This window comes from Falco biarmicus, chromosome 2, assembly GCF_023638135.1.
Source record: "Falco biarmicus isolate bFalBia1 chromosome 2, bFalBia1.pri, whole genome shotgun sequence".
Taxonomy (NCBI): domain Eukaryota; kingdom Metazoa; phylum Chordata; class Aves; order Falconiformes; family Falconidae; genus Falco; species Falco biarmicus.
In genome coordinates this window covers 83,064,218-83,086,972 of record NC_079289.1, presented here as the reverse complement: position 1 = coordinate 83,086,972, position 22,755 = coordinate 83,064,218, and the positions used below count along the sequence as shown (strand labels likewise).

Here is a 22,755-nt window from a genome sequence, read left to right as displayed (position 1 = left end):
ACATGGCGCGGGGGCAGCGCGGTGTCCCCGCTAAGCGGCCGGGTGGGGGGGGGTCGCCCAGGGACCGCAGGGGAGGGGCGTGTGCGGGAGGTGCGGGCTTCGGAGTGGGGTGGAGCGCCGCATCTCCAAGAGCGACGGCCGGGCACGGAGTGGGCTCGGCTCGAGGAGGGCGGCCGGGGCAGCCGCAGCGGGACGCCAGCTTTGCCGCTTTAAAATGGCTGAAAAGGGTGTCCCCGGGCATCCCCTCCCCGGTAGCAGCAGCAGCAGCGAGCGCCGTCGCCCCGAGCACCGCGGCCGCCTGCGGCAGCCCCGGCTGGTTATGGGAACAATGAGCCACCGCGGGCGCGCCGGTGCCTCCCCGCTGCTAGGGCCGGACGGGGCCAGCGCCGCGGGGCCGGGGTGCAGGCGGCGGGGGGGGGGGGGGGGGGAGGAGGCTGGAGCCAGCCCAGTGCCCCCCCGGCCGCCGGAGCGAGCGTGCCGTTTAATCCCTTTATCCCAGCTCGCTGGTGGCGGTGCGAGCCGCCGGGCCGGCAGCCATCCGCCATCCGCCCGTGGAGGCGACGTGCTGGCTCCGCGGCGCAGATGTCGCCGGGTGGGAGCAGGGAGCCGATCCCCAGCGGCACCACCGTCACAACGGCAGCAACGGGGGGCGGCCCCCGGGGACCCGGGTACCGCTTGGCCGCGCACCGGGGGGTTCTCGCCCTTCGGGGCCCCCGAGGGCTCCCTGACGTCGGGCACCGGAACCGTGCCCCAGCGTCCCGCTTGGGGCCCCGCGGCCTCCGTATGGCCGCTCCCGGGGCAGGCCTCGCCGTCTCCCTGCGGGAGCACGGTCTGCAGCCTGCCCTCTCTCCGGGCCTCCCCGGCGCCCCCGGGCGAGGCGAGGAGCAGCCCCCGGTGCGGTGCCCAGGTTGGGCTGTCGGCGCTCGGCTGCCCGTGCTCCGAAATCCGGAAATTATGCAAATGTCCGGGATGCTCTTCCCTTTGATCTGAACTTCCTCGGAATGATCCTTTCTCATTACGGAGCATGAAAATGCCTCTCGGACGTGTAAAGTGAACTACAGAGCTCCTTTCATCCCCTTTTGTTACCCGCACCGGGCTCGTCTCTGCAGCCCCGCATTCCCCAAACACCGGGAAAGGGGACGGAAAGGGGTTCCCGGGGGAGGCGGCGGGACGTGGGAGCAGCCCGGGCCGCCGGTTGTCATGGCGAGGCCAAGCGTCTTCCCCAGTTATGTGCGACTGATGGGTTTGTGCCCCGCTCGGCTCCGGGTTCACCTTCTCCCCGGCTGCTCGGCTCCCCGCCGACCTCCCCGCCCGCGCCCCAGGAGGCAGCGGCGCCCCGGCCGCCCCGCCGAGCCCCGCTTCCCCGGCTCGCTGATCACCGCCTGCACATCAGACGCTGCGGGGGGCAGCAGCGGCGGCGGCTGGGGGGGGTGCTCCCGCCGACGGGAGCGCAGTCCCCGAGCGACTGTGAACTCCATCTTTTGCTGCGCTCCTTACTACCTCTTGTTTCAGTTTTGATAAAACCGAGAGTGACGAGGCACTGCATGTATCATAGGTTTAGTATGTCCACGCAACCGTGGATATGATTTTCAAGACTCCCGAGAGCCATGGCTGGGATTTTTTATCTTCTTCCCCTCGCCCTCCCCTCCCCCCTTCGAAGAGATACTAAGAAAGTTTGCTCTGTCTTGAAAGCTACTCTCCGAGTAAGAAAAACATTCTGACCATTTGCTGGAGGCCATTTTATGAAACCTCAAGGAGGTTAATAGCTTGCATAATTTCTGGAATACCTTTTTTTTCCCTTCCCGCCATTCACTCAGACAAGGCAAGAGCTCCGTAGGCCAAGCGCTCCTGTCACAGACAATGGATTCCCACCTATGTGAGGGGCGTGCACTACAAAACGGATGGACTCTGCTCTGCTCGTGCACGGTCCAGAGAGAAAGCCTGCAACATATCTGTGAGATGAAGGGATGCATGTGAAAGAGGGCACAGAGCAAGGGAGCTACCCCAAGTGCTTAGGTTGGATTTTTTTATTTTGCTGGAATTTGCAATGTTTTCTAGAGAAGCAGCATTGATGAAATTGTGCCACTGCAAAACAAAGCTGAGCAAACAGGAGAAGGAGAATTATTTTAACTGTTTTTAAAATGTTGTCGTGTTTCTTAACAGCTGGTTAACTCCAGTGCCTAACGAGCTCTTGAAAAAGAAGTTTTATTAATGGAAAAAAAAAAGGCAATCCCCCTGCTTGCTTACAATTAAATGATGACAGCTTATAATGCATTCCTTCAAGACCTCCAGTAATATCGGGGCTCAGGGGATGTGAAATACCTAATTTATAGATTTTTTTAAACCGAGAACAGAACGTTACGATCAGCTGGTTTGACCTGCTACATACCATGAGCCAGTGAATTTCAGCCACACGTTCTTGTATCAGACTCACAAACTCTGGCTGAGCTTTTAACCTGGTATTCAGTCTTGCTCTGAAGACTTTTAAGTAACAGAAAACCCACTGCTTGCCTCAGTTGTTCCTGCGATTATGTCCCCCCCTTTTTTTTTTTTAATGCACCTATTTCTGCTCAGAATTCATAGAGCTTCATTTTCCAACATAGGATCTCATTATGCCTTTGTCTGCCACATTAAAGAGATCTCTACTATCAGAAATCTCCCCATAGAGACACTTAGGGCACTTAAAGACTATGATCAAACCAAGTCATAGCCTCCTCTTGGATAAATTAATAGATGGGATTTCTTTTAGTCTTTTGCAATAAGATGCGATTCCCAGACCTTGAATCACTCTTGTAGCTCTTTTCTGATCCAGTATTAATTTGCCAATGCACTTTTAACATGCAAACACCACAACAGAGCCAGACACGGTATTCCAGCAATGGTCTCATTCATGTCAGAAGCATTAATGGCATCATTAAGTTTACTTGTTTAAAACCCCATGCAGATTACCTTTATAGATAGCCTTAGCAATACTGACTTTATTAAAACCCCATTTAAAAAGTCGCCTGTCTTCATGCAGACTAGTGTTGTTCATCAAATTCACAACACTGAGCATCACTTGACCAAACTGCAGAGCTAGCTTAGTTTTTCTAGCTGAGGCTTTTGCAGTGCTCCATCAGCCCTACTCTTCAGTAGGGCTTCATATATTTTTCCTTTTGTCTGTAAGAAGAAACTGCTGCATATTCTCACAATGGCAGTAGCCCTGGCTGTGCACTAATAGAGAAGCACAAGAGCTCCACTACACCATTCCCTCTTTTCCCTCTTCCTCTCTTGCAATGTGGAAGCCCCAGGTAAATTCCAGCAAGAGTCGGGGTAGTTCAATCCTTTCAGTGTCTGTGGTGGGCTCAGTTTTGAGACACTCCTCCCCAGATGGTTCACAGACAACTTCCATGAGGGCTTCTTCAACCACAGCAGTCCGCTTTCACACTCAAGCCCATTTCCCATCCACCTTCACATGAACATCTGCTCCAAAAGACAGACATTAAGCATGGTAGAGCTGTCCCACCAGATACCAGATGAAACATGTCCTCCAATAAAGAAACAGGAGCTGCCCTTCCTCTGCCCATCCTGGTGATATCCATCCATTTTTCAGTCTACCTCAGCTTCTCAGATAGCCTTGCTGTGCAACAGCATCATGGAACAGCAGGATCTCAGAGGACCAAGATCCATGTGCCACAGCATTAACTCCACTGCTCCAGTACCTTCTCAGTCTCTGATCTCCTCAAATTACATCAGGAAACACTGCATGCAGTGAGTGCCATTCCACCAGGTGCCGCAAACCTGGACTCCAGAGGTGGCCTGAGCTGTAGCTGAGATGCCCTGGATTATTTGAGTCAGACTGGCTCCCAAAAGCCTCAGCTGTCGCTAGGACTGCATTGTGGTGGACTTCATATAACAGGAGTGAAACACAGCCCCAAAGATCTCCTTCCGTATCATTTGTATTCTCAAAAGCAGAAAATCATACAGTACAGACACGGTCTTAGAAATGGCAGGACCTCAGCTTCATACACTATCCTTGTGCTCCTAGCAGGACTCATACCTGAGCCACACTCTTTTGTTTATTTATTTTCCTCCCAAATGATAGCTCTTTTTCCACAGTCCCAGTTGGAGAATTACATTGATCATGATGTCACAGTCGTGCATCAGACCAAAAGTGCTTTTCTGGTCAAAGGCAATCAGACTGGCCTGTGGCATCTCCTAGCTCACTGAGTTCCCCAGGCTGTTCCCACTGACACCTCTGCCCTAGCAGAGGTCGTGGTACATGCTGGAGACCAAGTAAGCATAGTGCGCCTGCACCACAGGCACCTTCTAGTGGGAAGGCAGCTACGACCTGCCCAGGAAAGCTGGTTGTCATATAGAAGTGATTCCCCATCTGCACAGAGCTGATTAAAGGGACTTGTACACTACTTACTCTGCTACTGCCTCCAGGGACATGGTGCCAATACAGCGTAAAGCCTGCGTAGCTATGCTTTTTACCCTGGGGTGAACTATGATGAAGTTCGTGTTATGTTAGAGGACCTTGAAGCTGCTACTGCAACACTCGGGAGAGGCTCAGCCTACCTGAACCAACACCAGGACAAGGGCAGCACAAGATTAAAGGTTAAGTTGCTTTTGTGTACCTGCCCCACCTCATGTTCTGTGCCGTGCAGCTGCACCACAACTGCCCCTTTAAACTTTAATTATCCACAATAAAATTATTTTTCCCATGACACATGGCACAACCCTTATGTCCTACTAGTAGCAGTCCTCCGTTTATACTTTCCATGTGCCCTCATTTTACTATGAGTCAGACACGCTTGCCCTCTCTTCCTATGACTTACACTTTCCTACCTCAGAAGACATATGTATCAGAAGATGTATCTGATGGCCCAGTTATGGATATCTTCTCATACAATTGGCATAATTCCTTTCCAAAACCACTGCTAGATAGACATCAGGTTCAAATCAAATTCTCTGTTAGCCCTGACCATGAAAAAGCGAGCACAGAGAGGTCACCTTTGTTGTAACAAAACACCCTTGAGTTGCACTTAATTCTAGTAAGCAGCACATTATCCTCACTCGCTGTACCAAATGCAATTTATAATTTTAAAAAGCAATAATAATTCAAACCATCAGACCTACAGCTTTGAGGCACTGCGTACCACAGGATGGGATTGCTTTTCTTTTGAATTTACCCTGCAAGTACACATTGCCCAACCACTTGTGACAACCTGCTCTTTCTTCCTTCCAGGCTGCTGCAGCCAACAGTACTAGGGTCTGAGCAACTGTTTTGGGGTCTGCTCTCCTCCAACCCTCCAAGGGGTTTGTCATTAGTTTTCATGGAGAGCAGAACGAGGCCGTATGTGGAAAACCAATATTGACATTTTCTTGTTTAAATATCATACATCAGAATGGGGTCATGGGAGCCAAGGCCACCAGAAAGGGTTCCCCCACAAGCTATTATTTCCTTTTAGAAAGCACCAGGGACACAGCAGTCTCCGCTGGGCCTCACACCCACATCTCTGCTCTTCTCGGCAAGCTGGCTGACTGCTGCCAGTGCCACTTAGCAAATACAGATGTTCAGGTCTTTTTCTTTCACCACGGGTCTCACTCATCCCTGCGTGGAGGCCTGGTACTTAAACGAATAGCTCTTTTAAGCCCTCTTTTCAAGGCTATGTGAAACACACACCCCATCTGCGCTCACCTCCGTCTTTGCTTGGAAAAATCTACAGTACTTTCCTATCAAATTTGAAACAAATAGCATTAAAACTTATTTTAAAAATTAATTGAACCAATACATCAACAACTTTCATGTTTTCAGAGCCTGCATGGCCCTCGCCTGGGAAATTAGAACTGCAGGAGGGTAATTTTGCATTTAAATCAATGGAGCTCTCTTTCCCGACAAGGTTGCCTTCACACTTTGCAAAGCCAAGCAGTCCTACCAGGGTTCAGAAGAAAGGGGCCTGTTTGATGTCCTGCACCTGCAGCACACCCAATCTCCCTGGAAGGAGGGGTTCCTGAAGGGCTCTGGGGGCGTAGCCCCCCTATTAGTGCCACTCAGGGCAATGCTGTTGCACTAGGGTGGGCTACTTCCACACCTTACACCTCGGTTCCCTTCTCCTCCCATTCATCCAAGCAGCTCCTCACCTGCTGTGCCTTATTCCTTGCATTTTCCTGCTGTTGCCCATGTGAGAGCGATCCACCCCAAAAGCGGGCAGGCTCTCAAGGCGAGATCAGACACTGAGCTAGGAAAAAGTGTGTTTGGGGACTGCTCCGAAAAAGGAGCAGAGAAAGCAACAGAAGACATGCCCTTTCCCAGGGAGGGAACGGCTGCAGGATTTCTCGTTTTCTCTAAACCCCTGAACGGATTTGCTGCCAAAAGAAAGGTAATCCACATTATGTAGAAACAAAATTACATTCACATGAACACACGCATACAAACACACACTGTTCTCTTCTAACTGCAGGGTATCAGCTTTGGGAGTGGTGGCCTCAGAGAGCTGTGGCAAAGGAGCCCCTGGCTGAAGCCAGGAGCTCCCCTGCCTCCCTGTACCACCAGCATTGCTCTCCTGGTCAGCTGCTATTGTAGCTTTCGCAGTTTTGCTTTCGTTTTTTGGGCAGGCAGGAACAATCTGCCTTCTGTGCCTAGAGAGTGCCCAGCACACTAAAGCTGCTGTCAGGTAACACAATACTTGTGAACCTGGAAAGATAAAATATCACTGAAATTCAGCGTGTGTCGATTACCCTATTTATCTCTACACATCCTGAGCCTTACCCTAGTCCAAAACTTAGCCCTGCTGCTTTGTGTTTAGATGATAGCCACAGTAATTAGATGATGCAAGACAGAGTCATACCCCAAAGAGCTTACAAATCTAAACAGTGCCCAGACAGGCAGCATAAACAGAGGTTGTAAGAATATGAAGACATGGTTTACGTGGTCATGTAGAGGTCTTGAAGAGTTCCTGGTGACAGGACTTCTGAAATAATTTTTCCCCTTCTCGGGAGCATTCTGGAGGCAATAAGATGTTAGGAAGTGGTGAAAAAGAGAGACTTTGCGACCTGACAAACCATTACTGGGCAAATGACAAAGGTGGAAGCCCAGCTGCAAGAAGGCCTGCAGGCTAGCAGGGATGGGGTGCCTGCAGCCAGCTAGTACTGGCAGGAGAGGGCTGGGGTGAGAAAGGAGCCTGGGGTGCACCTGTGCTCCAAACTGAAGCAGCTTTCATACCTTTCGGTGTCCGGGCCGACTGTCCCAAGCCATTGGGGTTTGCCAGTTCTACTTTAGTAGTGTTCTCCACTGCTTTGTTTCTGAGGCCTAGCCATCACCACATAACAGCGCTTCCAAGATTTCAAAATGCCTTCAGGGCAGCAAAGGACAGCAGCAGGAGGACTATCTGAACCATTTTGGTCTGAGACATTGGGACTTCGATCCATCCAGGCGTTAATTCAATGAAAGCCAGACAGGATCAGGCTGAAACTGGCATTATGCACTGTTGGAAGCAAATCCAATTCACATAGTTTTAAGCACACGCAAACCATTTTCTATGGGGACCTGGAGTGCTTTACAAGAGCGCTTGAGGGACCAGGTGACTTTTAGCATGGTGAACTTCAGCAGCATAACCAAGGCTTAACACTGTGGCCATAGCCCTCCCCAAGGTAGGGATGACTGCAAAGGCCAAGGCAACAAGTTGGAAATGTTTTCTTTCCTTTTCCATTGCCACTGTCTTTTTTTCCCTGACTTCCTGTTACGTACACTGCTTGAAGAGAAAAGCACTGTATCCTACCATCGTGACACAAGCCTGGGTTTTTCTCTCCCTGCTAAAATGCTGGAAGTACCTAGCCAGAGAACAGCTCTGTGCAGAACCTAAAAAGACATGCGGAGACCCTAGGGCCATTTTTGCCTACCACTCTTCAGGTTGCTCAAAACTTTCAGTCCTACCTTCAGTCAGTGAACAAGACCCAGGGCTACAAGCACCAGTGGCGTATTAATACCTACACAGTATCTCTCCTGTCACAAAGCAGGGGACCTGCCAACTACACCCAAACCCCATCAGGCCCCTGGGAAATGGGTTCCAGCCACAAACCTTGCCCCAAATACGGAAGAAGGACCTCATCTCAAGCCAACCTGAAAGAGTTGTGCAGACACACACACATCCGCTGTTGTCTTGTTCTTGCACTCTTCCTTCAGGTGCTTCCTTGCCACGGGAGGGGGTGGTCCCCAAGCCCTCACTCACATGTACCGACAGGACTGCTTCCCAGCCACAGCTTATACTCTGCTTTCCCCAGTCAAGGGTTACTCTGACATCTTCACACAAGCATACACAGGGGTCCTTCTAAATGCTGTGTGCACAGGGTCTTTTGCTCTCCCACCCCACAACAGACCAGGGCTCAACCTGCCTACACATATGCCACCCCACAGCTTGGCCCCATGTGCTGGCCAGAGCCTTTCCACATCTCCCACTTCCTCCACAGCTCCAACAGCAGCCGCATCTGCAGTGCCAGAGCAACTGCTTGAGGTACAACAAGGGCACATGAGTCATTTACCTCCTAGCCAGCCCTGTCCGCTGTGCTCCAGCGGGAGCGACACAGTGCTCTTGCTCCTGGTTCTTAAGTGGCGCTCAGAGGTACAGGGCAGGTTATAGATTTTTGCCTCTCTCTGGCTTTTGGGCTTAGCAGCAATGCTTTGTACTCAGCAGGCCTCGCTGTGTGCTTGGCTGCACAGGCTGCTGGCTTGCTGCTTTCCCCCTTGGCTTCCTCTGCCATCCCCCACGCATTACAATCTCCCCCAAGGGCCAAGGCAGGAGCTAGGGAAGCAGGCTCTGTGGGGTACTGGGACTGGGAATTGCCCCAGGCTGCTGGTGACAAGCATTAAAGTAGCTGGCCTGCTCTGCAAACGCGGGGCAGTCGGGAGCAGGGGGTCGTGGTGGGCAGGGAGGTGTCTCTTGCATGACCCGGAGCTGGGGCCACCACCGGGTCGGGGGGCCAAACCACCCTGGCTGGCTCCTGTAGGGCTCCCGCGGGGCCGGGGCACAGCTCATTGCGGAGCCAGACACCGCTCCCAGCCCCACGCTGTGTTTCACAGCCTCCTCGGGGACCAGGGCATGTCTTACCGGGACGTCTGCCGGCCCCGCAGTCCTCCCGGCCAGCTGGCCCCATGGGACACCCGGGGCAGCCCTGCCCCGCTGCTGCTGCTCCCAGCGCTGGTCCCGGCCCCAGCCCCGACGGCGCGGCCCCGGCCAGCCTGCCTGCCCGGTGGTGCTGGCCTCGGGCAGCGGGTGTGCCCTGGGCTGCAGGACGTGGCATAAATCGACCCGAGCCACAAACCCGGCGGTGCACATCAACCCTGTCGTGGCTGGAGCCTGCGATGTCCCGCCTAGCTGAGGGTAGGGGGGCTCCAGAAAATACACAGTGCGTGCTTGGACTGCATCAAAGGTATTTATTTTGATTATCCCTTGGCTATAACTTCCATCGTTCCCCTTTGTTTTATAGCTGCTCAAGTTTACTTGCAGAATTAAGACAGATTTTGGGGGGAGGGGGAGGAAGGGGGTAGGAAGCCTTTGTTCTCCGGAGTGTGCTTGTCTTACTTTTGCATCATGTGGCCTGAGCGGCACCCACACACACACACCCGCCCCGACCGTATTTACTCTATCTCGAGTGAGTCCTTTGAAGGAGAGGGCAGAGTCGTCGTTAACCCTCTGCGTGCCTGCTGGGCCCTCCCGGCAGAGCCAGCCTGCCTTTGGTGGGGACGCAGCAGGTCCTGAATCCCAGAGCCGCGGGTGTCGCTTTGACGGACGGCATCGTTGTGTCCCGTGCCCCCCGCCCCCCCCCCAACCCGCAGCCGGTCTCCACGCCAGCCGTGCGCACGGGGAGCCGGCAGCGGTGGGCCTCAGAGAGAGCCCGGGGATACCCCCTTGATCACTAGCAGGCTAGCCTGCTTAACACGAGGTTGGAGATGCCTACAAACTCGAAACAGCTGCCGGGCTTTGCTCTGGCCTGCCTGCTAAAATACGCCGATCTCCTTTTAATCTGTTTCATATTCACAAATTAAGCACTTAGCCTAGGTAATAAATCATGAGGCAGTTTACGAGACTAGCAGGAGACAAACAAGTGGAAAGGGAAAACAATCGCCTGAAAGTGCATTCAATGTAACTAGAAAGACGCGTTCGGAAACCCCAGCCCGCGCTCCCCGGGGCGGCGGCAGTACCCCGCGGCCCCGGCCAAGCCCCGCCGGCGGCGGGGGGCTCGACCCCAACCCGGCAGCACCCGCACTTGTCCGCGCCGCGGGGCTCCGGACGGCCCGGGCTCCCGCCTTTGTCTCCCCGCGTATCGGCCGGCCGCACCAGCTCCACCTGGGAGAGACTCCCGCGGCAGCCGGCCTGGAAATAATGACTCGGGCTGGCGATAACCTCGTCTCGCACACCCCCCCACCCCGGCTCGGCCTCGGCTAGGGCGGGGGTCGTGAAGAGGGACGCTGGAAAACATAAAAAGTGCGGGCTCGCCCCACGCCGAGCCGCTCGCAAGCGCCCGCAGGGTACGTGGCGCTCCCCGGTGTCTCGGGGGAAGGCAGCCCGGAGAAGTGCCCGGAGGCTCCCGAGCGCACATGCCCGGCCGCTTCGCCCCGGTGCTGCCGGGCGCGCGGGGGGGGGGGCGGGCAGCTAGAAAGTAGCGCTTTGGCTACCAGCGTTGGCCCCGGGCCTCCTTTCTGGGCTGGCAGGTGGAGGGGAGCACCACGGCTGGCGAGGGACACACACCCCCTTGGGCCACCGTCACGCTCCCCGTGGGAAGGGGCGGCGCGGGCACGACGGGGCTCCGGAGGGCAGGGCTCGACCCGAATCCCTCGGCTCCCGCGGCGGGAGAGGGGAACGGGGAGGCGGGCGAGCGTGCACGGAGTGCCGACGGGGCGCGGGCAGCAGGGGTCCAGGGCGCTGTTGCCCACGGCGGCAGCCCGGGACGCCCCGACGCTTTCCCCCGGAGGCTCTCCCCGGGAGAGCCGCCAGCCACCCCGGGGGACGCAGAGGAAGGCCCCAAGACAAAAGACCTGGCGCTGAGACCCCTCCTGGCAAAGGCGCTGCCTGCCGAAAGTGTTTCAGCAGAGACTTTTCTCTCTCTCCCCCCCCGCCCCCCCGGCGGGGCTCCGCGCCGTGCCGGTGGCTCCGCGCCGTGCCGAGCCGTGGCAGAGGGGCCGTGGCCGGCTGCGGGAGGGGGAGCGGGCAGAGGAGGGCATGCGGGGCGAGGGAGGAAAGGGGGGGAAGGTGGGCAGCATCCCCCCTTGAGAGGTGAGGGGGGGGCGGTGATTTAAAGGGACTCCCGCGAAAGGGAGCGACACAGACCTGCGGCCGTCCGCCGAGTGCAATCTGCTGAGCTGTGGGTGCGAAGAGGCGCTGTCAGGGGCTATTTATCTCTCGCCGGAGCGGCTGCTCCGGTCCCCGCATCGCCCGCCGGTAACAATGGCAGCGGCCGGCAGCTTTCCACGCGCTTGGGCGGCGGAATGGATGGCGGAAGATGCCGCCGCGCTCCGCTCAGACGGGCTCGCTCATGCATCCCTCTTGGCCAGAGCCTCTCGCTACTGCCGCTCTGCAGAGAGCTCTGGCCTGCTTCCCCCCCACCCCCCGCCCTTCCCTAGTTTTCCATTTTCAGGACTTTGGCGCGGAGCCAGAAATGTCAGGAGGGGATGAAACTTGACACAGAGATCTCAACCCCGAGCGATTTCCTCTTTGCCCCCCCCTCCACCTCCCCCGCCTCGGTCCCCAGCCCCTAAGTTAACTTGAAGATAGTTTGGCCATATTTCAGTTTGAAGAGAAGGGGAAATTGCAGGTCACTGGTGCATGGTCGGGCCGGGTGTATTTTTTTAATTTAAAACGGTAGACACCGAGGCCTGAAAAGCATCTGCAGCCCGTGCACTTTAACCGCTCCTCCCGGCCGCGGAGCAGTTAACCCTGTGTGCCTCGGGAGCCCGCCCAGCGCCGGCGGCATCCCCTGCCCGGGGGTACTCGGGCCCCGTCCGGGCAGCGAGCCCGGCGCTGAGCCGCGGAGGGCGGCCGGGGCGGCGGAGCCAAGCGCCGCACCGGCCCGGCTCCCCTCCCCCCCCCCCACCCGCTTCCCCACCAAACTTCGGGGCTGGGTCGTACCCGTCGGCAGGATGAGGCCTCCGGCGCGGAAGGGCGGCCAAGCGACAAGCAAACCGTTGAGGGGAGCCCCCCCCCGCGCTGCTCCCCCCGCCTCGGCCCGCCGAGCCCCCGCAGCACCGGGGGGGATGCTCGGCTGCTCCCTCTGCCCCCAGCCCGGCCACCTCGGTCCGAGACCCCCCGGAAAGCTCCCCTCGCCCCTGGCCAGCTGGGCTCGCTGATAAGGGCGGGCGATGGGCGGGGGGGCCGGAGCCGGGGCGCGGCAGGGAAAGCTCCCGAAACGGGGAGCGCAGGGAGCGGAGCCCGAGCTCACTCCGGGGAGGATGCCTCAGCACTTTCTCTATTATGCATTTCCAGCACAAGGAAAGCTAATTCCTCCGCTGAGGGCCTCAATCAGGCATTTATTTGACACTCATGATGCATGAACGGCTAAACACTAGTCTAAGCGGAGGATCAGCCGCTAGTTTATAGCTCGCGAGGTTTTTTCTGATGCAGGTGAATTATGTTGATCTCTGAATGCCTCGTATTCCGGGGGGTGGGGGTGGCAGAAGGGGGGTGGAGGGAAAGCAAGCAAGAGGGGGGGGGGGAGCGTGAGAGAGATAAACTTCTTTAAGCGCTTCTCCCGCACACCCGCGAAACTCTCTGGCCCGGAGTTTTGGCTGGCACCCCTCCCACGACCCTCTCCTGACCCCCAACCTTCCCCTGCGGTACCGCCCCCCCCCCCCCCCGCCCCTCCGCGCTGTGTGCTGGCCCTGCCGAGCCCCTCAGGCATCCCGGCCCGGCCGGGCCGCGCTGCAAGGCCGCGCTGCAGGGCCCCTCCACGCCGCGGCAAGGAAACGGTCCCCCGGGGGCCGGAGGCATAACATGGAGCGGGGAGAGTCACGGAGACAACATGGAGGGGGGAGAAGAAGAGGAGGAGGAGGGGAGAAACCATATGGAGCGGCAGGGAGGGAGGCGACGCGTAGCGAGTGAGCAGGGAGAGCACGGGAAGGAGCGGGGAACCGGCTGGCCGCCGCGGCCCGGGGCGCCGGGGCAGGCGGGGGCGCGCAGGCGGGGGCTGGGGGCACGGCGGGGGGGCGGCCGGGCCCTGTTGCCCGCGCTCTCCAGGGGCTGCGCTTTCTCCCTATCTCCCCCGCGCTTTCCCGGGAGCTGCCCTTTACCCACCACCACCACCACCCCCGGCCTGCCGTGGACAATTTATTTTTAATTTTTTTTCTTCTTCTGCTGGCCTCTTTCCAACTGTTGTTCCAGGACCGAAAAAAATAACAATTAAGTAGGAGTCATGTCTCGTGACTTGCACAATCTCTTCTAACGCCTGAGTTCAATTTTACACAACATTTAATACAAATATTAAAAATCAATATATCAAGGGGGTTGTTAATGAAATGTTACAGTGAGTGTGTGTCACCAGATAGAATTTCGGTGGGAAACGTGTCTGATTTAGCAAAAGCTGAATGCGGTTGTATTTTCTATCCTCCTGCTAAAAACAAAAGATAAAGGTGTTCATTAGTTCATATCAAATCGAATTAAACTCTATTGGCGGGTCCCTCCAGCAGAACAGAGGTCTGAAAAGCAGGGGATGGAAAATGAATCTCAATGCATCTCTTGACAACGGAACAGGAATCGGAACGCATTAAAAATAAATCAGAGCGCTGCTGTAGGTCACAACACAAGGATTAGACTGTACTGGAATAATGGGACGGGAGACAGAAAGGCAGAGACTACCTTGCAGGTACACCCCGGCACTAGAAGGGGAAACCAGATTATTTTAAGCGATAGGTTACGCCAGGTCTGTAAGAGACAGTCTTTGCCCCATTCAGGCTGCTTCTTCATCGCCCCTTCCCTGGCTCTCGGGACTGCAGGGCTCCCCAGCTTCTCGGCATGCTGCCAACTCAGCATTTTGCAGGCTGATGGTTTTGCCGGTCGTCGTCGCCCCCTCCCCCCACCCCCCACCCCCACCCCGCCCCGGCTCATTGCACCTCTCCCTCTCCTCCACCTTGGCCGGTCCCCGCTCTCCCCGGCTCGGCTGAGCTGCCCTCCGTCGGCCCGGCCTCCCGCACTGTTCAGCTACTCCCATGACCCCTCGCAGCCCTTGCAGGAGGCCTGGGGAGCCGTCTGCAGAGCGATCTGCCAGAGCGCTGGCAGCTGCCCGGGCGGCGAGGAGCGGGAGCGCCGCTGACAGCCGCCGCCCTGTCCGGCGCCCGTCCCGGTGGCAGCCCCCGTTGTCTCCGCGCCCAGCTGCGAGCCCTGCGCTGGGGGAGCGGGGGGGGGGGGGGGGGCGGGCTCTGCCCTCTGCCGCCTGTGCGTGGGGGATGACCGTGACGGTGGAGCAGCGCTGGGAGACCAGGCCGCGGCTCCGTGGGAACTTGGGGTGCGTGGCTCGTCTCCCGAGCCTCCTCCCGGCGTACCGGGGACCCAGTCCGGGCCGTGCTGCGGTGGGAGCCGAGGGCAGCGCCGAAAAGTGCTCCCCTGCCCCCGCCGTGCCGGGAAAGGGTTGTGACCGCCGGGGCGGGGGTTACCGGCCTCTCCCCGAGCTCCGGTCCGACTTCCCCAGGCTTGGACTTCGCTCTCTGCTCTCCTGCACCGGCTCCCTTCGCCCTCCTCTCCCGAGGGCACCGCCGGGCCAGTCCCTTCGCCCCCTACCCCCCGGGGGCAGCGTGGCTTCACAGCCCCGGTTTGTCGCCGGGTGCTGAAGAGGTGGCGGTGCCCCCCAAACCCTCCCCGAGCAGAGAGACTGCACAGCCCCTACTCAGATGGGGGCCTGCGGACAGTGCAGGCCCACACGGGGCGTTAAGGCGGCCCCCAACCGAGCAGGGGCTGTGCAGCGCTGCGAAGAGGCTTGGAAAGAGACTTGTGGGGGTCTAGCGACCGGAGGAACGAGGACGCCCACCCCTCACCTAGCCCCCGGCCCCTCCGCGAGCGGCGGGAAGAGGCAAGGCGGCCGGTGCCGTTGGGGAGAGTGCGGGGTCCGCGCTGCGCGGCCGCCTGCAGAGCCGGGATCGAGCGAGGCGGCGGCGGGAGGCAGCAGGGAGGCTGGTGCGCGGCAGCCGGGAGTGCTCGGCACCGAGCCCGGAACGCGCGGCGAGAGCGGGAGCGCGGCGCCCCCGCGGTGCGGCCAGCGGTGCCGGCACCGCCGAGCTCTGCCGACCCGGCGGCGGAGCAGGAGCCCGGCGGGCACTGCTGGGAAGCCTCCGGCAGACGCCGTCCTGCCGCTTCGCGAACGGGCGGCTCCACTCCCCCTCCCTCCATCTCTCCCTCCTTGCGTCCCCGGGGCCGGCCGCGCCGCACGGCAGCGGTTAGGCGTGCACCAGCGCCAGAGCGCGGTAAACAAGGGCGGCCAGCTGCCCCCGCCCGCTGCCAGCCCGGCGGCACCGCGCCCGGCAGCTCGCCCCCGGCCCGCTCCAGTACCAGGGCCGCGGGGAAGCCGGCGCGCCGGCCCCGGAGCCGCCGAGCGTGGCGAGGTGGGGGGCTGGGCGGGGGGGGCCGGCGCTGCTCCGCGCGGCTGCATGCTCGCCCCGCGGACCGTGCCGCGGGCTCATCACGCCGGGAGCGCAACTTCTGCTCCGACCTGAAGTCGCAGCTCCTCTGTTTGTTTATTTCCCCGGCCGCGGTGGCCGGCTGCCAAGCACGCCGACCTTGCCTATTAAAAACCCATTTTTCTTGCCCTGCGCGGAGCAGCAGTTTGCTCGCCGCGCTCCGTTGTTCCGTTAAAATAAAGCGCTGCAAAGTCTGCTCGGGGGTGCGGGGGGAGGGGGCGATGGGGGTGGCGGTGGATCTGTGCCCGCCTCACGCGTCGCGCCCGGGGCCGGCGCGGTCTCCCGGGGTGCCTCCCGCCGCAGCCCGCTCCCGCGCCGGCCGCCGCCGTGCCCCGAGATCGCGGTGGGGCGGGGTGACCGCTCTGGCTCCCCGGCCAAACCATTTCCTGCCCTACGGAGCCACGGCCCCTCGCCGCCGGCCAAGCGGTAGCTGGGTCTGGCCGGGGGACGGCGGGCAGCGGGGCTGGGCGGAGAGGCGGCGGCGGCGGGCTGGAAAAATCAACACGCGGCAGCGGTGGCGGAGGGCAGGGGCTGATCCCATTAGCCGCGCCGAGCCGGAGCCGGGCTGAGCCGGAACAGCGGGGTCACCCCTGCCCGTGGCGCCCCGGACCGCCGGCCGGAGCGGCGGGAGGGCGACGCTCGCTATCCCCTTCCCCTGGTGTCCGCCCCGGGGCCCCCTCGCCCTTATCGGCGGCGTCAGCCCAGGAGGGCGGCGGAGGCGACGTCGCTGCCCACCCTCGAGGACGGGAGACAGACGGGTTTGTGCCGCTGGGCGCGGGGGGCCGTTTCGCCTCGCCGCTTTATTCAGCGATGGCGCTGCCCGCCGGGACGCGCTCCGGTCAGCCCGGCCCGGCCGGGCCCCGGCTCGTAGCTCCCTCACCCTTGGCACTGCCCCGTTGCGCCCAGCCTCCTCCGACACCCGAGGGCGTCCTGTCTCCCCTTCTCCTCTAGGGCGATCTAAAAGTCGTCCGAAGCAAGCTGCTTTTAGAGCAGATACAACAATAAAGTATATTGAAATAAGTCTGCGGTTGGTGAGTTTCCAGCGATACTTAATGGCACTCGTGGTAAACAGTCCCTCTCTGTGCTAGCGGGGAAAATCATCCAGACACAAGCACATTCCACCCTCTTTAGGGCTCCCTGGCTGTTATTATAGTTATTGCATTACTCTGGTGTAAGCCTTTTGTAACTAAGCTTCTATAAAGCCCCGCTTACAAGCACCCTGATTAGAATTTTCCTTGCCAGTAACCAAAGGCCACCCGCTTTCCAGTGCTATACAGAGGGAGCCGTCAACAGCCACCCCTCTGAATGTACGCTTTGTTCCTGGCAACAAGGAAACGAGTGGGCTTCTATTGGGGAGAAAGCAACCCTTCTTTTAAATATCACACAGCGAGAGCTGATGGGGCACCGGGCTCCGGAGGGGCCGTGACGGAGGGAGACAGACGCGGCGGGGTCACGGGAGCGCGGAGTGGCCGAGCCCTAATGCTACCCACGAAGCGGCTGCCGCTCAGCCGACGGTCAGAGGATCATCTGGCTGATCCCGGCTCAGGGGCGGGCGGGGACGGAGCCGGGGCCTGGATGGAAAAGAAAAGGAGGGCGCCGGATAATGGTTTCCCAGCGGCGCACACCGCTCCGGCACCCTGGCTTCCCTCTCCCCAGGCGTCGGGCGGGCAACGGTTCGCCGAGCCGGGGCGGGCTCTGTGTGTGTCTGTGTCTGTGCGTGTGTGTGAGCCGAGCGCAGGGGACGGACGCGACCTGCCGGGGGGCCCGCCCGGCACACCAGCACCCCCTCTCACCCGTCCCACCGCCCCTCCGGGGACACCCTGGGAAAGCAAGCGTCGTGCGGGTTAGGACATCGCCGTTTCTGCAAACACGGCTGGTCTGCCAGGCACCCCCATCTCCGGGGACGAGGATTTCCCCGGGGATGAAGATTTCCCCGGGGACGGCGGGAAAGGAGCCTGGCTCCCCCCGGGAACTCCCCCGGGCGGCTGCAGCCCGGCCCACCGCGCCGGCAGCGAGCGAGCGGGGAGCGGGCAGCCGGCCGGCCTCCCCCGGGGGGCTCCGCAGCCAGCCCGGCTATTGTGAGCGCCCGAGAGTCCGTCTCGCCGGGTGTAAGTAATTACTGTGATATGTCCAACATGTATGTAAGTGACATTACTAAGGAGGTGAGAGCTTGGCGCTCAGAGGGCCGAAATGCTGGGCTTTCGCTTTCGTTCAGGATGTGTGTAACAGTCTTTTCTCAGCTCGCCTGATTTTTAACTTCCTCTAAACCTCTCTTTTTTTCTTTGCTCGGAGAGCAGCAACGAGAGACCCGAGAGGAAACACGCTGCTGCTGTGCAAAATGTGGACCATGTGTGGGAACTATTTACTCAGAGTGCAACTGCAGGCACCAGGCGAGGGGGCTGGCAGAGCCGGGGGGCGGTGGAGAGAAAGGCTACGTCTCTCTCTCGCTTCTCGCCCCCCCCCCCCCCCCCCCCCCGCCCCACGTCTTCCCTAAAGCCAAACCACGTCGCTGTGTGTGTGTTACGGTGCGTTTTACTGACTTCTCGCTGGGCGCGTGTTGGTTTTTTTCTTTTTTTTTTTTTCTTCTCACCAGTCCAAGGCTTTCCCGATCTGCTTTTGTGCTGACCCACCATAAGCCTCCGCGGGCAAAGGGTTAAATCTTCGGAGCCGTGCAAGGAAGCGGCCGAGTTTCAACAAAAAAAAAAGGAAGAAAAAAGAAAGAAAAAAGGGGAGGGGGGGAAGGAGTGGGAGCGTGAAGAAGCAAGCACAGAGAGGGCCGCACGTTCCCTGATGGTCCTTTTGGCTGCTGTAGAATAATAAAAATAATTAATAACAATAATCACCACCCTTTCTTTTCTATTTGGCTATATCAGGAAGTGCCTCTGGCCTTGAAGCTCCCTATTACCTCTCTTCCTCTCCCCCACCCCCCTTTCCTGGGAAGTGAGAAGAAAAAGGTCTGCAGCTGACAAATATTATCCATCCTTTTCATCGATCGGAGCATATACAGATGTGATAGCTTGATGTACGCTGCAAACCGGCTGATCCATCGCTTTCTCCCTCTCTCGCTGGCTCTGGTTCGGCCCCCTCCTCCCCCTCCCCCTTTGTTCTCCCCCCCCCCCCGCCTTTCCCTCTCTCTTTAAATAGATTTCAAGGCGCTGCCTGTTGGAGAGCAGCTCTCCAGAGAGAGCGAGCTATTGCTTCCCTGCCGATAGCCTCCCCCCTTCTCCGGTTTCCAAACAGAAAACAATCCCCGGCCCGAGGAACCTGTGCTGGGGATGCAGGAAGGAGTTAAACCGGCAGCGAAGAGCGAGATAAGGAGGCAGCTCCCTGCACCATCTCTTTCGAGCCCTGTGTAAAAAAATAATCACAAAAAGAAAAATAAAAATACATATCGGTGCTCTCCGTCGTGCACCATCACGTGGGGAAGGGCCAGCTTGTCCCGGGCCACCATCCGCCCTGGCTCCTGGCCCCGGCGGGAGCTGTCCCAGCCCCGCGCTGGCCGGCGCAACTCGAAGCGAGCGGCTGGGAGGCGGCTGGCGGCGCGGAGCGAAAGGGTTAAGCCTCCCCTCCACCGCCCTCCTCTCTCGCCAGAGAATAAGCGCTCGCACGAAGCGTTTCTGGAGAGGCAGGCTGCGAGCAGGCCTTTCGCCGTGGATCCATGGCTACCTCACCGCCTGTCAGTGCCATGATGGCCCTCCCCCGGTGCCCCGAGCGGTCAGCACGGGCTGTTAACCGGCACTTGCAATCAGTTTCTCGAAAGGTTAGCCAAGGTCCCCGGTTCTTACAGACGGGAGGCGTTATGAAACCGCCTTTGTATCTGCGTGCACTTACATAAAAAAGGCGAGGAGGAGGCGAGGGAGAAGGGAGCAGCCCCCCCGGGCAGGGAGCGAGCCGGGCCGGTGGGCTGGGGGCTCTCCTCGGGCGGGCGTGGGACCCCCACGGGCATCTCCCTCCGCAGATGCACCACACCACCTGGCCGGCAGCTCGCCCTTGGAAGGGCTGGGGTGGCCCTCGCCGCCAGCCCCGCCAGCCCTGCCCGGTGCTGGAGAGAGCCAGGCGGCGGCGGGGCTGCCGAGGCGAAAATGGAGTGGGAGGAGGGAAAAGTGCTATCCGGAGAGCTGTTGTGACAGATGCTAAGCCTTGCCCTACGCGTGCTGGTGAGAGAAGGAGTTAAAAGCAAGCTGCTTTTTCGATCGAGCTGCTTCCCCGAGCGTCGGAAGGAGCGGCTTGCTAGAAAGCCGTCCATCAGCAACCAGTCCAACCTGCCCGTGATAATATGCGATCAACACCAAATCACCCCCGCTAGGCACGATCCATCATCGCTACGATGCAATGGGCCCTTGTATGGATGTGTCTACACGGGGGGCGGGCGAGGAGAGAAGGGGAGGGAGCGGAAAAGAGAGAGGGAGAGCTGTGTGGATGTGTGTGCGGGGGGGGGGGGGGCGCATCATCCACCGGAATGGGAATCGCCGCCTCCCCCGGCTCTCGGAGAGCGGAGCTGCCCGAGCCAGCGGAGCCGAAAGTTGCTGGGCCGGGGCTGAGCGGGGAGCCTGGCACACGGCCCCGCCGCGCCTCCGACTGACATCAGCCTCCCCTCCCCCCTCCCCCCCCGCTCCTCCTGGGCAAGCTTGACTGGCGTAAAATTAATAATTAATAGGGTGAAATTGATTAAAGGGCTGGGCGCGCGATAGGGGCGCTCGGAGAGCCCTTCGCCTTCCCGGCCGCTCCGCATCCGCCTCCCCGCCGGTAGGGGCCCGGGAGCGGGGACTGGCCGCCGCCGCCGAGCCGGGGGAGCTCCGGGGCAGCCCAGCCCGAGCAGGAAGGAAAAGGGCGGCGGGGACCGGGGAGGGGGAGGAAGGCGGCGGCTGCAGCAGCAAACCCCGCTGGGTGGCTGGCTGTAACCGAGATCGGCCGCGCTAGGAGCAGCGGCGGCGGCAGGCGGGGGCTGGCCCGACTCGGCTCGGCGCAGCTGGGTGTGTGCGCGCGCGTGTGTGTACAAAGCCGGGTCCCGGGAGCTGCCCGAGGGCGGTACTCGGCACCACAAGACCAGCCCCCCCTCCCCCCCCCTTTTTCCCTACCGCGATCACTCTCTGCCACGGAGGGAGTGGGGAACCGCAGGGGACGCGGCCGGGCCAGCGCACGCCTCAGCCTCCAGCCCCGCGGAGGTGGGAAAGGGTTAAACGTTGGAGGGCGACGAGGGGGGGGACGGGGGATGGGGAGCGAGGGGAGGGGGGATGCCGAGCACAGCGCTGAGCGCAGGGAAACCACAGCGCACCTGGGCTCGGCTCGGGAGCCGGAACGAGCCGCCGCCTCCTCCTCCCTCTTTCCCTCCCTCCCTCCCTCCCTCCCTCCCTCCTGCCCTTCCACCAGCTCGGTGCCTGCCTGGCCCGTTTCGCGGCCGTATCCCTGCAGCAGCGGGAGCTCAGCTCCTCTGTTCCTATCAGCTGCTCCCTCTAACCTCAGTGACCCAGATAAGCACGGCTGCCTCCCACCCCCGCCCGGCAGCGTGCCGGGGGCTCCGGCCCGGCTCCCCACCAGCCCTCCCTGCCCGCTGCGCCGCCTGCCTCCCTGCGGGGCCGCCCCCGGCCCGGCCCGCCGCCTGCAGCCCCGGCGGGCTCCTCCCGGCCCGGCGACTCCAGCCCCGACCTTCAGCGGGGGCAGCAAACCTGGGCCGGCGCCCGCCCCCTCGCTGGTCTCCCCCCTCCTCCCCCCCCCCGCTGCCCCTCTCGCACGGCTTGGGATCATTGTTAGCCCGAGCCGCGCCAGCCCGCCGTCAAAATAATAATTAAAAGCAAAACAAACACCCCGATCCGGTCTTTCCTGGACACGCGGGTCGGAGTCACCGCAGCCCAAGTGTTGTTATTCCCGGGCTGGAAATAGCCCTGGCTCCGCCCTGGACAATCGCCTGTCAGAGGCCTCTTCTCTCCCCTCCCTGGAGGCCCTGCCCTGCCCTGCTTTATTTACTTTTGAAGTGTCTGGATTGATGGAGAACTGCGGACGGCACTTTCCTCCCCCGGCTCCCTCCTGCACCAGGGCTCCACCGGAGCCTCTTACCGCACCCGGCGCTCCGCGCCAGCTCCGCATGACCCAAGATAACCCGGCCCCGGGGAGGCCGGGGCGAGCGGGGGAGGGCGCTTCACCAAGCCAAACAGATCGATCCGTCCCCAGCCGCCGCGGGAGCCCGGGACGGGGGGGGGGCCGGAGGGGCCCCTAGCAGCGGCGCCCGGGCGGGAGAGGGGAGCCGCAGTCCCCGCCGTCCTGGAGCGCCCCCACCCCCGGCTCGCCCGCCGGGGAGGAGGGGCGGAAGGGAGATCGCGGCCGGGCCCGTAACGACACAAGGGATAAACAGCAAAGTTATCACCAGCCGTGACCAAAATAAATGCCTGTGATAAAAAAGCACTGACAGGATGATCCATTACGCGGGTGTCACTGCCTACAACGAGGTTCAATCAGATACGCCGGTTGCCGTGGACAACGGGGGAAGCGGCGGTACCGGGCTGACGACTTTTCTGGAGGGGCGGGTGGTGGTTGCCATCAGGGAGGTGACACGGCGCGATCTGCACGAGGGTGGCCCCGGCGTCGCGGGAAGGGACAGACCGCGGGGGCCCCCCCGCCCGTTTCTCCCGCGGCCGCCGCTCGCCCCGCTGCCCCTACAACCGGCTGCCCGCCCGGAGGCGGCCTCGAGTCACCGACACATCTCTGAGAGGGAGAGGTGCGTTCTCCCCGCGGGCGGCCCCGGGGACGTGCGCCGTGCGCCCGGGGAAGCACACCCTCCCGTCTGGGATGCCGTCGGGTACCTCCCCGGTTCATGCCCCCCCTTCCCCACCCCCCCAGTGTGGGGCCGGGAGCGCGGCTCGGCACGGTTCCTAACCCCCCTCCTCGGGCGCCCCGCGTCCCTCCGCAGCCCGGCGGTGGAAATCAATGAGCGTTTGTTCCGTGCGGCGCGACCGTCTTCTGAGCGATGCCCTGTTATTAGCAGGGGAAGGGGAAGGGGGAGGGAAGAAAGGCTCTCTGCGGGCTCGGTGCTGCACGTCCTCGCCTCCGGCAGAGCCGCCTGCAGGTGCCGGAGCGGGGGCAGCGGGGGCCGAGCTGGCTGGCAGCGCCGCCGGGAAGAG

General features: G+C 60.5%; 3 protein-coding genes across 3 annotated transcripts in view; 1 reads left to right on the top strand and 2 right to left on the bottom strand.

Moving 5' to 3' along the window:
• Nucleotides 1-11,544, bottom strand: part of BCOR (BCL6 corepressor) — an 83,303-nt gene extending 71,759 nt beyond the window's left edge. Inside the window, exon 1 of the mRNA XM_056327902.1 lies at nt 11,310-11,544. The gene's annotated coding sequence lies outside the window, so the exon portion shown is untranslated. The remainder of the gene's footprint in view (nt 1-11,309) is intronic.
• Nucleotides 583-18,170, top strand: LOC130144872 (translation initiation factor IF-2-like). The gene is made up of 3 exons (XM_056329100.1): nt 583-907; nt 14,900-17,748; nt 17,938-18,170. The coding sequence occupies exons 1-2, from the start codon at nt 583-585 to the stop codon at nt 16,207-16,209; spliced, it is 1,635 nt and encodes a 544-aa protein (XP_056185075.1). The 3' UTR covers nt 16,210-17,748; nt 17,938-18,170.
• A 122-nt stretch (nt 18,171-18,292) lies between these two features.
• LOC130145197 (translation initiation factor IF-2-like) lies at nt 18,293-22,336 on the bottom strand. The gene is made up of 2 exons (XM_056329788.1): nt 18,905-22,336; nt 18,293-18,446 (listed from the first exon to the last, which is right to left on the bottom strand). Exon 1 carries the CDS (start codon nt 21,383-21,385, stop codon nt 20,309-20,311), a length of 1,077 nt encoding a protein of 358 aa, XP_056185763.1. The 5' UTR covers nt 21,386-22,336; the 3' UTR covers nt 18,293-18,446; nt 18,905-20,308.
• Between the last annotated feature and the right edge of the window lie 419 nt (nt 22,337-22,755).

Bases quoted from the DNA above. Each gene is read 5' to 3' on its own strand.
- LOC130144872 (XM_056329100.1), top strand. From the start codon at position 583: ATGTCGCCGGGTGGGAGCAGGGAGCCGATCCCCAGCGGCACCACCGTC. The intron at 908-14,899 runs GTTGGGCTGTCG...CGGGGCGTTAAG, and splicing joins GCCCCCGGTGCGGTGCCCAG to GCGGCCCCCAACCGAGCAGG.
- LOC130145197 (XM_056329788.1), bottom strand. From the start codon at position 21,385: ATGATCCCAAGCCGTGCGAGAGGGGCAGCGGGGGGGGGGAGGAGGGGG.